This window comes from Lagenorhynchus albirostris, chromosome 4 (assembly GCF_949774975.1).
Source record: "Lagenorhynchus albirostris chromosome 4, mLagAlb1.1, whole genome shotgun sequence".
Classification (NCBI taxonomy): domain Eukaryota; kingdom Metazoa; phylum Chordata; class Mammalia; order Artiodactyla; family Delphinidae; genus Lagenorhynchus; species Lagenorhynchus albirostris.
The window spans coordinates 125,824,014-125,840,834 of NC_083098.1; the positions used below are offsets into that span (position 1 = coordinate 125,824,014).

At 35.9% G+C, this 16,821-nt stretch overlaps 1 protein-coding gene across 1 annotated transcript in view; it reads left to right on the forward strand.

Annotated features, from left to right (window-relative positions):
- LOC132519479 (bifunctional heparan sulfate N-deacetylase/N-sulfotransferase 3) overlaps positions 1–16,821 on the forward strand; it is a 138,368-nt gene that overhangs the window by 105,639 nt on the left and 15,908 nt on the right. The window contains exons 6-10 of the mRNA XM_060147414.1: positions 1,859–2,041; positions 4,651–4,747; positions 8,803–8,926; positions 12,808–12,982; positions 16,195–16,365. Of these exons, the coding sequence (XP_060003397.1) occupies positions 1,859–2,041; positions 4,651–4,747; positions 8,803–8,926; positions 12,808–12,982; positions 16,195–16,365 (750 nt within the window). The remainder of the gene's footprint in view (positions 1–1,858; positions 2,042–4,650; positions 4,748–8,802; positions 8,927–12,807; positions 12,983–16,194; positions 16,366–16,821) is intronic.

Genomic DNA, 16,821 nt, shown 5'->3' on the forward strand with positions numbered 1-16,821 from the left:
ATTCAAAGGGATGTCAAATGTATTAGTATCAGAAAGTCAAACAATATCTCTAAGTTTTTCATTTTCTGTCCAATGCAGATATTAAAGTAAAATATAGACACAGATTTTTTAATAAATCTTTCAGAAAAATAAAGCGATAAATTTGAATTAGTGGCTAACTAGGTTAACATATTTTTTTTACATTGTATGACAAAAATTTAATAGAAAGGCACTTGAAGTATCATTTTGCCATTGTTATTGGGCCACACTGAAAAATATAGCATATAAAACAAATGATGAAAGACTGCTTCAAACGGTTATCAGGAAAGAACTTCCAAATTTAAGTATGATTTTCTTAAATCGCTCAATAGACTACTGTTTTGATAAATTTTGGAGGAAACAAAGGAGGGGGTGAGAAAGGTCAAACAATTGAAGCTACTATAAAAAATAACCAGAAGGTTAGGTTTTAAAAGTCTCATTTTTCACAAATACCCCAAATGGTAAAAGTCTTACTTATCAATTCCATGACTGCATCACTCTGCTGGTAGCTATTTAAAATCACCCTTAAAGTATTTTGTCTGTGAAAGTTCTAAGATTTAAAATATATTCAGGCAGAGTGAATAGAAACACGATTAAATATTCTTGATCACACTTGAAGCTTTTCATGTTAAAGTCTGTGATTTGTTCTATATAATATAGGATTTTACTGCTTCCTTTTATTCATAGTTGTAAGTAATTATATTTTTTCTGATTTTTTTATATCAAAACTTTCTCTCATCTCCGCCACTTAACCTCAATAAATTTTCTTAAATACTTCTCTCAGCCAGTCTCTTAATGAATGAACCTATTATATTCATTATTATGATGATTATAATAACCATTATTACTATTCATTCATATGACATTATATATTTTAGGAGCATACTATTATCCCATGAATTACGTTTATGATCTCTTTATAGTAGCATAAACGCCAGAGTGGTTTTCATTACCATTGAAAATTTCATGCAGAATTATTTCCATTTGTCAACACTAACCAACAAAAGCTATTTGCATTCACTTTAAGCAGTAGCTTTAAAAATGCCCATTCTACATTCCTGACCAATTGAATTAAACCTAAAGAATTCAAATTTATTTTATTATAAAAAGATCCCCATGTTTGCTAAAATTTTTTTTCGATGTGTGGATTCAATCCGGGACACCTGCTTCCATAGGAATAGTTTATCTAGCCGAGCACTGAAAACTTTTCTTAAAGGAGGTATCTGATATTGGAAATAGTAGACTCAATAAATACGGAAAAGGGTTTCAGAGTGTCATTGATGGAAAATAGTTGATAGTTCTTTTAGTAAAAATTCATTCACTAGTCCTTTGTCATTATGACCTCTAATAAATACAAATCAGAGGCTATTCAGTTAATGCTAATAATCACAATTCATTGATTATTTATATCCATTAATTCTACATACTGTGTTACAAATCAGATTAAGTTGATTGAAATTACAAAATCCCAACCTCCTGCTGCCTCAAATTATGAATAGTTCACATATCATGAAGCCGCTATGTGTGAACATCTAGGATGTGTTATTCAGCATCAGTCGAATTGCACCAACGTGGGTCTGTGGCAGTTGGACTCATTTTTTGTTATGAAATACATTAAAACCTTAGGAAAAAAATGCTCACCAAGTCTTGCTAATAACACATCCTCCAGAGTGCATTAATATAATGAGAGTATTTGAGATATGTCCAAAATTCAAAAACATTTCATGAACTGAAACCCTGTGCAAAGACTTCTTAAGAAAAACTAGCATTGCTGTGATTGCACTGCCCCCTAGGGTTAAAATAACTTGTGTTTACACTGAAGTTCATTTGCCTTTTTCAGATCAGCATTTTCATGACCCATTTGTCTAACTATGGGAATGACCGACTGGGATTATATACATTTGTCAATCTAGCCAACTTCGTGCAGAGCTGGACCAACTTACGACTTCAGACTCTGCCTCCAGTGCAGCTGGCTCATAAATATTTTGAGCTCTTTCCTGATCAAAAAGACCCTCTCTGGCAGGTAAGATTGGGTCAATGACTGGTATTATTAATGAATCCCACAACCACATCTTGGAGTTTCATGAGGTAATCCAAATCTGAAAAGTGAAGACATCCTGGGGAATAAATAACATACGTTTTGTACGTTAGTAGATTTGAGAAACTTCATAGTGGGCCATATTCTCTGTTCCTGTGCCCATTAGAAACTATGGAATTCTGAAAGCTCAGTGAGAGGTTCAGTGGATACAATGTTTTGAATCAGGATTGAGGGGTCAATTTGCAGATTGCAATAGGCTGAAAGAGCAGAAGATGGTTTAGGTGTGTGTTAGACAGGTAGCCAGCTGGTCAGCCTTGAGCACATCACCTCTCATGACTAAATGACATTACAGGGGTAGGTGAGAAGAGTTCAGAACTGACATCTGCTTCTGAACCACGAGGTACACCAGCAGCTGCAGAATATAGTCAGCTTTCAAAAGTATTATTGGGAATTACTCTGGACATGAGGAAAGTGTTTAGTGACAAAATCACTGAGCTTCTTAAGAGAAAATGTCACATAAACATGGCATATTCAAACTGTTCCAGGCATGACCCAGATTTCAAAGCTTACACTCTCATGTGTCTAGAATTGCAAAAACATACTTTGAGCTTAGATTCCCCACACCATGATCTGGGGAAAGTAATAATCTTTAGCAAATAACTACATAGTGCTTATTACATGTCTGACTGGGTTCTTTACATATGTTCATTCATTTAATCCTCACAACTACCCTTTGAGGTAGGTACAGTTATTATCGCCATTTTACAGATGAAGAAACTGGGGCACAGAAAGGCTGAGACACTTAAGCAAGGTCATACAGCTGCTATGTGACAGAGTGGGAAAGAATTCCAGGCCACTGTGCTCTGAATCAATGTTCTAAATGAGAGTTACTGACAGAGCTGATGGTATAATAATAATGATCTTCAGAAGCAGAATTCAGTAAATTTCAGAGATTGAAGTTACAGTAAGCTCTGCACTTATATTCTATTCATTTAGCTCTGAACTTGAGCTAATTGCCTCCTGGGCACAAACAGATAACCCCAAGAAGAAACGTAACTACACATTTTAGTAGGTTAAAGTTGGTGGTTATAAAATTATCACTGCATATTATTTTGCAGTTAAGATTTTAAAACACCCATCTTTTTATGTTAACCACTACAGAACATCACCAGGTGTTAGCCACTGGAAAGACATGAAACTTTCCTGCTAATTTAACACCTTATTTTTATTTTTTTATTTTTATTTTTTCTTTGCGGTATGCGGGCCTCTCACTGTTGTGGCCTCTCCCGTTGCGGAGCACAGGCTCCAGACGCGCAGGCTCAGCGGCCATGGCTCACGGGCCCAGCCGCTCCGCAGCATGTGGGATCTTCCCGGACCGGGGCACGAACCCGTGTCCCCTGCATCGGCAGGTGGACTCTCAACCACTGCGCCACCAGGGAAGCCCAACACCTTATTTTTAAACTGAAATCATTATTATTTCAGGTGAAACCACTTTTCTTCTAGACCAACAGCCAAAAAGAATACCCTTACTTTAATCTTAAAATCTGTTGCTTATGCTAAATAAGCAGGTTTATTTAACTGCACGTATCTATAGTGTTAATTGAATAGAAATAGAATGTCCTATTTACCTATTCCTGAATAATATTAAAAGGTGCTGTTAATTCTTTACATAATATGCACTTAGAGGTTAAAATTAAGGATGTTCTAGATACATCTTGCACAGTGGGTTTGGTTTAACTACTATAGACCAAAAGCAGATTCCCTAAGGTAGTAATTCACCCTCATTTTACCCTTTCACTGAAATTTAGTGCTTTTTAGCATCACTGTCTGTAAAGTTATAGTTTTAGACATACATACTGACCTTTGAAGGCAACTGAAAGGAATCTGCTGTCTCTTTAAATATTATTACAGCCAGATCCATCTCCCTTTAAAGCATAGCAGGAAAGCTCAAAGTTACTTAGAATAAAAGTCTGACACCTTAAATTTCAGTTACTTATTGAATGCTGAGAGCGTATCTTCTTTTAGGTTAGCGCAAGCACAGTCTCTGACCAACAAGCTCATTATTTTAAAACTTAAACCACACAACCCACAATTAAGACATAGAACTGCCAATAGCAGAAAAAATATTAAACCTGCAGTGCTATGAAGCTTTTTTCCCATAATGGAAATGTCTCCCCTCCCTCACCTCCTCAGTAGACACTCAACTTCATTATGGAAAGGAGTTCTTTGAAATCTTCCATGATGCCACTTCAAGACCTTCACTAAAAGAAGAAGACAGAGCTTCCCTAGTGGCGCAGTGGTTGAGAGTCCGCCTGCCGATACAGGGGACACAGGTTCGTGCCCCGGTCCGGGAAGATTCCACATGCCGCGGAGCGGCTGGGCCCGTGAGCCATGGCCGCTGAGCCTGCGCGTCCGGAGCCTGTGCTCCGCAACGGGAGAGGCCACAACAGTGAGAGGCCTGCGTACCACAAAAAAAAAAAAAAGAGACACATAGCCTTGTTTCCTGGGATATCTTTTCAAGAACAGAATTTGAAAAACTCTAACACACAATGGGCACCCACAAAAATACATCTCTATTTTCTTCTCCTGTTTAGAATCCTTGTGATGACAAACGCCACAGAGACATTTGGTCTAAAGAAAAAACCTGTGATCGCTTACCAAAATTCTTGGTAATAGGACCCCAGAAAACTGGTGAGAAATTTTTATGTTATAATTAACCAAACTGTAAAAATCCTGATGAGAAGACAGTGAATTCATGTCACAATGACTTCTCAAACTGCCTATAAATATTGATGAATGAATAACATTTTATTCTCTGACATAATCTTTGTTTAGCTCAATAATGTGTTTTTTAAAGTAAAAAGGATGAAAACAGATGTCACACAGTTTGAATATCCAGCAGTCAATTTGGTGGCAAAAGTTATGTTTTTTCCAAAGACCTTAATTGAAAAGTGGTGTTATTAACATTTCTGAAATCAAAACTAATCACGTGTTTGGAGAGTGACTGACAGGATTTCATCAAAAGTCAAGATGGACACATGTAAGTACCTATAACTCTTCCGGAAATTTAGCCTCTTCCTGCCATCTTCCTGATATAGTTTATTTCTAGACTATTTCTTGCAGAAATGACTATTTTCTAAAAGTCTATAAAAGATGTTTGACAAGCAGAATTCCTAGACATAAACAAAACTTTGTGCTAAGAAAGATACTTATTCATACCCAGGAGAAATCTTTGGCACCTTTTCTTAAATTGGTGTGCAATTTTTTCCCTTAAACTTCTTGTCTCTGTAAGAATCAGTATTAAAATGAAGCCCAGTGGAAGCTTTAAAATGCCAGACATTCAAACTGTATCCTGCATGATAAATTATTTGGGGCTTTTCATTTCTAGCTTCACCGAAAACAGCCATTTCAACCCTTCCTAAGGGGAATACATTCCCTTTCCTCATTTCTCTAGAAATAACTGGGGAGAATTCTACGTAATGCACACAGTAAGTTTAGGCTATTCATTTTCTCAGTCCCATTTACAAATATCAATCTGAAAACAATAATAAATATGACAAATAGTTATCTTATCCTTATTTATTTCACTTGTCCTTATCTATTTAAAGTCAAGAAGCAACTAGAAACACATTGAAAGTCTCTTTAGCAAACTCCCACTGTCATCACATAGCTTTGTCATTAACAATCACATCTCTCTGAAGCTTGGCAGATCAAGTTTGCCTCAGAAAGCCCTGCAGGATATGCTTCTTGTGTTGTGCTAGATATGCAGACATTTTAATATCATAGATGACATAATTACTTGTCATCTTCAACTCATCTGGGTTTCCAAATGTTTACGTTACAATTTGTAGATGACATTTACCTTTGGAAGGGGATTTTTATCTTCTTTTTATAGAAATTGAATTTTTTCCCAGTTTTATAGAGGTATAATTTACACACAGTAAAATTCACCCATTTTAAATGCACAGTTTGATGAATTTTAGAAAATTGCACACAGTGGTATAACCACTACAACATTAAAGATTTAGAACACTTCTGTCTCCCTAAAAAGTTTCTCCATGTCTTTTTCTTCTGAGTCCTTGTGGGATTTTTTTTTTAATTCAAACAGAGAGTCACAAAAATTATAATCATCCTCATCAGTTCACTCAGTCCCATGTAATTAATTTTTTTTTCATCTTGATCTTTTGTTAGCACTTTTATGAATTCATCAGTGTTCTATTAGAGTTCTGAAAATGCTTATTCATTCAGGTCAGCAGTATAGTCAGTTACCAGAAACCTGTACTTGTCGGAGTCTTTTCCATGATCTCCATGTCTTTTTCTCCCCCATCCTCAGCCACAGCCGCTTTCCGCCACTATAGTTTTGCCTTTTCTAGAATTTCACATAAATGCAATCACAAAATATGTGATCTTTTGTGTTGGACTTCTTTCACTTAGCATATTGCTTTTGAGATTCATCCATATTGTTGTATATATTGATATTTTATGAGATTATTTTTTAAATGGACAAACATATCTTCTTATATCAGTTCCATAAAAATTAATTGGCTTCATTTTTATCTTTAGTTTTGCCAAAAGTATTTTTCTGAATAATTTTGCACGAATGTATAGTCATCTGGATATTCAAATATTTTTAGTGTTGAAACTAATAAAAATATAAAAACTGAAGCTTTTTTTGAACATGTGTATCTATGATTATGCAGTTGAGATACACACACACACACACACACACACACACACACAGGACAGTTTATTCAGACCCAAGAATATGAGTAGATAAAGACAGAATTCAAACACCACAACTTAACAATTTTTTGACCACTGATAAATTACAGTATGCCTTTTACTGACTATGCAAATGATTAGATCTTATTCATTTTTTGTTTGTCTTATTAATGCTCATCATGCTATTAAAAGCAAATAACATGGTTTAATACAATTCTTAAAAATAAAATTCAGAAAAGAATGTTATCAGTTGATCTGAGAATGGAATTAATCTATTTTCTTTTTTCACATTGTAATAGCTATTCTTTCTGTCTTTACAAATACTATATTCTTTTCAATTTTTAAAAAATGCATTACTGAACTCTATCTCAATAAAATTATTTTCAAAAATACCTTACTAATATTTAGATATGGAGCTATTTAGGTACTTTCATGTAGATTATCTCACTTGACCCTCATAGAGTCCTGACAGCTAAGTATTTTCTTCCCCACTACACAGAGAAGAAAACTAAGACCCAGATTAGATATTTTTGTTCAAGTTCACACAGCTGGTAAGTGCTGGAAATAAAACTCTTGATCCTAGAAGTTATCGGACTCTAAAGATCATGCTCTAGGACTTCCCTGGTGGCCCAGTGGTTAAGAATCTGTCTGCCGATGCAGGGGACACGGGTTCAATCCCTGGTCTGGGAAGATCCCACATGCTGCAAAGCAACTAAGCCTGTGCTCCACAACTACTGAGCCTGCGCTCTAGAGCCCACGTGCCACAACTACTGAAGCCCACGTGCCACAACTACTGAAGCCCACACGCCTAGAGCCCGTGCTCTGCAACGAGAGAAGCCACCGTGATGAGACGCCCACGCACCGCAACAAAGAGTAGCCCCCGCTCACATCAACTAAAGAAAGCCTGAGCACAGCAACGAAGACACAACGCACAAAAAAATTTAAAAATAAATAAATTAAATAAATAAATAAATAAATAAAGATCATGCTCTAGAAAGCTTTACTATGGATTTCAAGTAATGGAACATTTTTTTTCCCAATAAGTTTTAGATTTTGTCCCATATTTCTTCTAAGTCAGTGATTCTCAAAGTGTGCTAAATCAGAAACTGGGATAGAGCCCAGCTCTCTGTTTTTTAATAGCCTCCAGGTGAATATGATACATGCTAAAGTTTGAGAAGCACTGTTTTAAGTCAAGTTTGTGAAGAACATTTTTACCTTGTATATCGTAGGTTATCTGTGATTGTAGATAAAATATTCATTGTTTAGCTCAGATATAATCTAGGAACACTGCCTCTTCCAATTCATTGTTTTAGAGAATATTGCTGTTGACAGTTATTTTAACAAATCTATATGAGTACCTGTGATGTGCCATTCTCTTCCCAAAACTGCAAATTTTGTCATGTCACTAACAAAGGGCACCAATTTTTTTTCAAATTTAGCAATTTAAACAATTTTGGCACTACTTTTTATAGGTATGTAAGTGCATTCAAACTTAAACTGGTTAAAAGTTTAAATTCTGTTTCAAATTAATAAGCTTTCATAGGCCTCAGGAAGAACTTTATAGGGAAACCCAAGTATTAATTTGATAATGTAACATCTCATATTAAATAACGATAGCTTTCATTTATATGGTACTTTATTAATATCAAAATATCTTCAGATACAATATGTCTTTTTGTCCTCAGAGAAAGCCTAGGAAATAATCAAGGCAGTAGATTTTCCACTAATAAGTCAAGACAAAGAAGCTAAAAGCCAAAGACACAGACCAAGTCAGTGACTGAACTGAGGTCAAAAGCCAGTTCTCCCAGTTCCTGCAACAGGCCTTTTCTCACATCACACTGTCCTCATTTTTTAGAATTTGCTTCTTTTAAGATGCTGGTTATCTATTCAATTTAATTCAAGGAGTATCTATATGTATCTGTTTGGATCATTGAAACACTTAGTTTATTAATGACTTTGAAATGCTAATAGTAGGAAACTGTGTTTTTGTTTAATTAATCTCTGAACCTCTATTATCTTTTCAGGAACCACTGCTTTGTATTTGTTCCTGGTTATGCATCCTTCCATCCTTAGTAACTCCCCCAGCCCAAAAACCTTTGAGGAGGTACAGTTCTTTAATAGAAATAACTACCACAGGGGGATTGATTGGTAAGATGGGTTATTAGTATAAATCTAAAAGTATATGTACTGTGCACAGTATAAAATTAGTGCTTATAATTATAAACATTTAAGTTTGTAGCCACAAATAAAAGTCATCCTCCGTGCCTTAGAAACTGATTGAATAGAAGGAGCACGTAAATTATTCGTAACAAACTTTTTCTCAGGTTATGAAGGGACTTGTCGCCTCAAGAGACTTAATGTAATTTTAATTTGCATTAATTATCTTTGATGGTAATTACAGATAAAAAGTCAGAGAAATACCTAATACACAGGAATTTCATTTCTCTCTACTCTTAAGAAAACACTTTCATAACTTTCTGTTCTTATGCACTTTGCATTTAAGTGATGCCACAGTTCACATATATAATTTTCAATTTTTACTTTGGTACAAAAGGTAAATAAATAAATAGAACTAGAAATGTGTATGCATTTTATGAGTAATGAAAGCTATAAAAAAGCTACCAACGATATACAAAATTTAATTTTTGGCCTTTGAAATTAGAACCGTATCAATCATCTAAGTAAAAGAGTTAAATTAAAAGTTAAAATGTCAATATACACAGAATATGTGATGTAGCAGGAATAAATATTGCAAACGGACATGTTAATCATAAAATATATCTAGAAATCTTTCTTTTAAGATATAAATTCTGGGCAGAAAGTACTATAAAATAGTAAATTCTTATAATAACTCTAGAGAATGAACATAAACATTTTGCATGTAGTTTAGCAGAAAGGTGTATATTAACTTCTGTTGTCAAATCACATAATCTCTGTTTTATATGTATCAACCCCCTCAAGTTTTGCTTGTGAGCCATCCAAACGGAAAGCTGAAGAAATGGATTGAGTATAAGTTGAGCACCTACTAGGGTTTACATATATTCTAATTGTTATATATTTCCCTGCGAATTCTTCAGTACAATGCTTGATATTAATTGCAGTAGTGTTAAATAACAGCTGTGAGAATCAAGAAACCCATCAACTACTTCAGCCACTATTTTCCCACTGACTCAAATATCAATATACATGCTTGTATACAGTAGAATAAAATGATGTTCACATCAGGACTAAAGGGGGTGATTAAAAACTGCTTTGGAAGTGGAGAGGAATTCAATAATACTTGGATTCCCTGGGACTTAAGAATATCTGTGAGAATATTCAATTAAAAAAAAACAAGCTGTTCATAGACAGTAATGTGTACAGGCACTATAACAGAAATGAAAAGTCCCTTAAGTAGTCTACAAAGAGATGGCATAAATAAGTAGAAAACTAAAGACAATTAAAGCTTTTAATTATAACTCACTAAAATACCCCAACTGTAAACACTTCTGATTGACAATTGTGTGTTTATAAAAGGCAGTTAACACAAAGAGCAAATAATGGTAACTGCAAATGTCAATCTATTAGCAATAACTAGAGCTTTGCTCTCAAAGACATCAATGTATTCAGTCTTCAGACTGGCCTTACCTCTCCCTGAAGCATCAGCACCTCAGCAGTCCCTTTAGGACCACAGAGCCACAAGGTTGAAGATTGTGTGTCTGAGCATGCCAAGGTCACTTACAGAAGCTCAGGCACAGTTAGTTAATCTGGTTACATGGATCTGCTCTTCTTGGAGAACTGGGCAAAACCAGGGTTGCCCTAACTAACAGGCAGCCTAAACACAGGCTTAGGGCACAAGCAAAGCAGGGCAAATGAAAATGAGAAAACTCCATCTTTGATTAAATAGCCAAGATTTGTGATCAGAATCTCTAAGAAAAAATGTTTGATTTATGCATACAGTTAAGCTTTATGTTTCATAGTTTGGTGTTATTTTTTATAATTACCTGGGGAGGCGGTGGATGGTTGGAGTGGCACATGGAGAGCCATAAAATCCTGTGAACATTTGGAACCTCTAAACATCTTAATTTGGCTTTGAGTAAAATCACTCAAAAATACAGGGTCAACCCAAGAAACAAATAAATGTGGAGTGCTGCAAAAAATCATGTCTTTCAGTCAAAAACAATTGCTGAGCTGTTATGGGAGTAGCAAAGCTTAAATGAGGCCAGCATTTGCTTTTAACCCACATATTGCTAAACCACTCTAGTTTGCTCACCAATTCTTTGAATAACCTGAATTCATATTACAAACGTGGATGTATTTCCACCTTGGAAATATGAAGCTGAATTCTTTATTTTCTTATGAATTCATCAAACATTTTTCAAGTGCTTATTACTACCAGCCACTATATTAGAAAAAACATGGGCATATAGGCAAACAAGAACTGGCCCCTGCCTTCCCTGTGAGCCTCTGGAGCCTTGTGGGTCCAAGATCCAGAACTGCTGGAGGAAGTTTTCAAGGCCCAAAGTGTTGTAGGTGTGGAGGACTACTGGGAAGGTGGAACAGTTTTTAGAAATTAAAAGTTATCCTGCCCTTCTTTTGTGATTCTTGGACCCTTGCTGAGAATAAGCAAGCTTGAGACAAGCTTGGACCAAATAAGATACCACTAGACACGTGATATAACCTTAGCACCCCTGGAACAAGTGTGGGCATCTAAATTTAAAAATATCCTGAAATATGGCACTTTCTATAAATAGAGTGTACACCAGAACAGTTAACAGATCAAACTTTCCAGAAATGTTTATATATGTCTTTACCCCTAAAAGAAAGGGATGCCAGAATGATATATCAACAACAAGGCAATTTCCAGAAAACATAAAAGGATTTCTTTACTGCCCTGAGTTTCAAAATATCACTTTGTTGCACCAGCCAAACTTTGTAATATGGTAACAACTGGAGTCCTACTAGAAGCTTCATTGTGTGACTGAAAACAACACACTGCAAAAAGAAGTCATCACATAAATGTTAATGATTCTCTTGTTCAGTAATTACTGAACTACCTTGTCTTGGTAACCCAAAGTCATAGTGGCTTATGAATTGAAGAGGGTGTGGGTGGAGTGTGAGGCTATTATTATAAAATGTAAGAAACCCTAGAAGTTAAATTTGCATGTTCTTTCTAAAAAGGCCCCTTTTCCTTGAAAGATGTTCCTTGGTGCTTCAGAAATACCTACTATCATATGCTGAATTCAGTTATATGTGACATTTTGTACAAATGGAATATTATACAAAACCCATTATGTCCTACCTTTCTGTGCTTGAGGCTACAGGTATTCCTGTGCTTACTCTGCTGGTGATTTGAATTCTCACCACACTTAAGGATACAGGACCTGACCTTGGAAAATTTGATAGTATTTTATATCTGAAAATATATACATACTTTTTAAACTTCTATAATTTTTCTAAAGAATATAAATGGCTCTACATGGGAAAAAAATTAAGGACATGGGCAGTGTTTATATCAGATCTGTTCTGCCCTTTGATACTTTATATTTGAATATAATAGTAGCACAATACATTAGTGGGAATGAAATTATTTTTTCTTGTGACGAAGTAAAAACTGTTTTGTCTAAGATTTTTCAAAATGCCTTTGAACTGAACACATCATTTGTTTCGATCAAATTTTCTTCTTGGTTGAGCACTCACATTTTTCTCTGTAAAATATTTCTGCATTTAGATACAATTTATACAGTTAGGTTGATTATTATTGCCATTTGATCACTCTGTGTGTACATTTTTGTTATCTCCCATACCTTTTTTTCTTGATATTAAGTAGAACAAAAAGAAAATGTATTTAGAAAAGCATTTTCAAAATTCATTATTAGTGTTCTATATATTTTTTTCCTTGCCAACAGGCTTGTGAGACAAATGCCTTAAAGAAAAAGGCTTTTTGTTTAGGAAGCAAATGAATTTTGTTTGTAGGACATTTTTAACATCTTCAGTCACCAGGGTATGAGTATAAACCAGTCTTATTTTGAGAAATATTTCTTTTCTAGGTATATGGATTTCTTCCCAGTCCCATCTAATGTTACCACTGACTTTCTGTTTGAGAAGAGTGCCAATTACTTCCACTCAGAGGAAGCGCCTAAAAGGGCAGCTTCTCTGGTCCCCAAAGCCAAAATCATCACCATTCTCATTGACCCATCAGACCGGGCATATTCCTGGTACCAGGTAAGGAAAATACAGACAGAATCCAGCAAGTAGAAGAGGAGTATGGAGAAGGGAGGGTGGTTTTCAGCAATAGCTACCACCTCGGGTTTTAACAGAAGAGACTTACTAGCTTTATATTTCAGGAAGGTAAATAAATTTTTCTTTGTTTCCACGGAGAAACGTTCCCCTTATGTTTTTCTTAATTTTGCATTCATTTAATTCATGTATTTAATAAAATGTATTAATACAATGAAGAAATTAAAATAGAGCAAATAAAATAGTATATACTTGTATGTATTCTGCTTCTATAAATCTGCATTTTAAAAGTAAAGTGTTATAACTTAAAATCATTATTTTTCATCTAATACGTGTATAATGCTGCTATTATTATCTCAATTTTACAGATAAGGAATATAGCTGATTCCCCAAAGCAAAAATCACAGGTCTTTTTTTTTTTTTTTCTTCTGTAAAGGGCCAGAGAGTAGATATTTCAGGCTTTGCAGGCCATATGGTTACAACTCTGCCATTGTATTGCAAAAGCAGCCATAGACAATATGGAATTTAATGAGCCTAGCTGTGTTCCAATAAAACTTTATTTACAAAAACAAGCAAACTTTAGCCGTAGATTGATGACCCTGACTCTAAAAGAGCTTAAATAACTGCTGTACTGAAGAAATAACTTAGTAGAACTAAACATAAGAATGAATTCTTGGGTTTCCCTGGTGGCACAGTGGTTGAGAGTCTGCCTGCCAATGCAGGGGACATGGGTTCGTGCCCCGGTCCGGGAAGATCCCACATGCCGTGGAGCGTCTCGGCTCGTGAGCCATGGCCGCTGAGCCTGCGCGTCGGCAGCCTGTGCTCCGCAACGGGAGTGGCCACAACAGTGAGAGGCCCGCGTCTACCGCAAAAAAAAAAAAAAAAAAAAAAAGAATGAATTCTTCATTCTTGAAAGCCCAGCCAGTGTTCCCTGTTCTAAGCCTCTTTCTCATACACTCCAGGGTTGCCATTATGCTTCTGCTGTTGGTTAGAACCTAGCAGAGAAACAATCACTTTGAAATAATTTAACAGACTCTAATAATAAACCTTACACATCAAATACATGTTTACTTTAATAAATATTAAAAATAATAGGAAAAAAACTGCCCCAGTGATATTTTATTAATCAAGTGGGAAAAGTTCAATAAAAAGCAGTCAAAATTAAATATAAGAGCATAACAAAATTAATAGAGTCAGTGTGTTTAGTCTTTAGTATCCTTAGTTATCATTCCTCGGTTTTGTAATTTAAAAAAACACTTTCCTAATGTTCATGTGTTCATCCATTCATTAAATTATTTTAATGGCTACCATGTACAAAGTACTGTTCTAAGTATGTTCTACAGGTAAATTAACAAATCTGGACGCTACACTTGAGATCGCTTTCACTCTAATTGGAGAAATATGTGTAAATAACCAGTGTATAAATCAGAAAGTGTTAAGTGACAGGTAGACTCCTACAGAGTGATAAAGCCCATCTGATAAAGACGACCAGGAACAACAAGTTAGGTATATTAATTGGCTGCAGCAGAGGAGCCTGAACACTGGAAGAACTATCTATGCACTTCCCTAAAGAAGGGAAGGATTTGTAAGGGGAGAAATTTAGGTAAAATTAACATGAAGTGTTTGATAGATGCAGGCAGGGCTGTGTGTAAGCTGGTTATCAGTAGGTCAGGGCTGAAAAGCAGACTAACGGTCCAATTTCCTTGGAAACTATAAAGTTAAGATAAATGTGGAATGTTACATCCAAAAATCACTTACCTGAAACTCTGCACCTGGGTTGGAAATAAGGCTTCTTTGTGTTAAAGTGACCCACATAGCTCTGATCCTCCAGGCAAGACTGGGATGTTCCATTCTCACTGACCTCAAACATCTAAATTCCTGACAATCTATGATATTAGAGAATAAAGTTTCTCAGCATGGGGTCTTTTTGAACAAAAGCAGTTTTTCCATGTTCACAAAAGGAAGCACAGATTGTCAGGAAAGGTTTCGTGGCTGGGACAGACTGGGGGAAGGTCATGGGATCTTAGGCATATTGATAATGATCTGCATGATAGGGAATGAGACTTCCTGGAAAGCTGGAATCCACAACTCCACACCAACGTCATGCCCAACTCCTACAGCAATCTTTTAAATCAAAAATACAGCACATTGCAAACTGACTGACTTGATATTGCGCCTTTTACCTTTTCCACTAGGTATCTAGAGAAAAAAGAAATAAGCCTTAATTGCCTCAACAAGAAAGAAGAAAATTGGAGCTTGGCAACCACTTAGCCCCTGAAAAATTGAGAATTTGCTGAAAAAGGAGGTTTCAAGGCTGCAAGCTAACAAAACGTCCTAAATATTACAAATAAATCGCTCCACAGTGGCAAAATGCAGGCCTTAACAAAGTCTAGTGGAGTTTGTAGTATAGTAATTTGAATCTCAATTGCAGCAAATTTGCTATTCAACTAGATGTGGTAAACATCCACAAACCCACCACTAAGCCTGAATATTTTTTGGTCAATTTAGGGGAAAGGTGATTTCCTCAAACCCCTGGGCGTGAGCCTGAGCCATTATGAAATGCTTTCCTATCTGGATTGCTGCTTTCCGCATTTTCTGTACAATAAGCGATTCTGATTCATCGCAAAGGTTACCATTAGGTAAAATAATCTTGGCTTTGAGATGCTAGGTAGTATATTATAAAAGCTGTGGGTTTCAGGTAATGCACGTCAGAGTTTTCAGTAGTTTCTCCATTTAAATAGCCGATAGGGCTTTTCTAATCTAAAACTGCATTACTAGATGGAGCAAAACTACGTGGCAGAACTAGTAGAGTGCTTTGTGCATTATGGATATTCACTGGACATGATAAATGGTTTCTTATGGGCTGAAAAGGGGGCATTAAGGCAACTTTCAAAAGTTTACTTTCAGAATAATATGTATACACTACGGAAACGACTCAGAAAAATTGGTTAAGGAATCCTATCAAGAAGAATTCCACCTCTACCAATTAATTCTCAAATATATACTCTCATCAATGTCATAACTTTTAATCCTGATGCTCCAAGCAAACATTTTCATCCTTTATTAATTGCAAAACAAATAACTCTCCAGCAGTGAGGCACTCCTTCCTTTAGCTTTGAGACTTGTCACAGAGATTGGTTTTTAATTATTTATGCCTATGACTCAAGTCGGTTTAATTATCCACCTTTTCATCATAGCATCAGCGATCACATGAAGACCCCGCAGCTCTGAAGTTTAGCTTCTACGAAGTGATCTCAGCCGGGCCCCGTGCATCCTCTGAGCTTAGAGCCTTGCAGAAGAGATGTTTGGTCCCAGGGTGGTATGCCAGCCACATCGAGAGATGGCTTATTTATTTCCCTCCCTTTCAGGTATTGAGCAATAAGAATCTACATCATGTTACAATCTCATTAAGTTTACGAGCTCTGGTTTGGTTTTCTTTTGCTGGTTCCTCTAGGCTAGTGACTTTGCCTCTAGGCTAGAGGAAATTTTTACTCATTAAAACATTACTAGCCTTTACTCTTTAGTTGTCAATCAGACTCTGGCAAACAGTAATAGGCAGAGGTAGAAAAACTATCTACTCTTCTTTCTAGAAGTAGTTCAGGATAATTCTCCCTGCCCTGTTTTCAGTGCATACCCTTCCTGACTGTAAAGAGCATCGGAAGCTTGATACTCCTGATTCTTATTCTGAGAATAAAGCTTGAGAACCTCTTAACCAAACAAGGCAAATATTGTCTTGCTTAATTAAGTGCCGTTATTTCCCTTTGAACCACCTTGCTGCATTTTTCACAAGTCCTATGTTTTCCTTGGCTTCCTTGCTTCTCTCT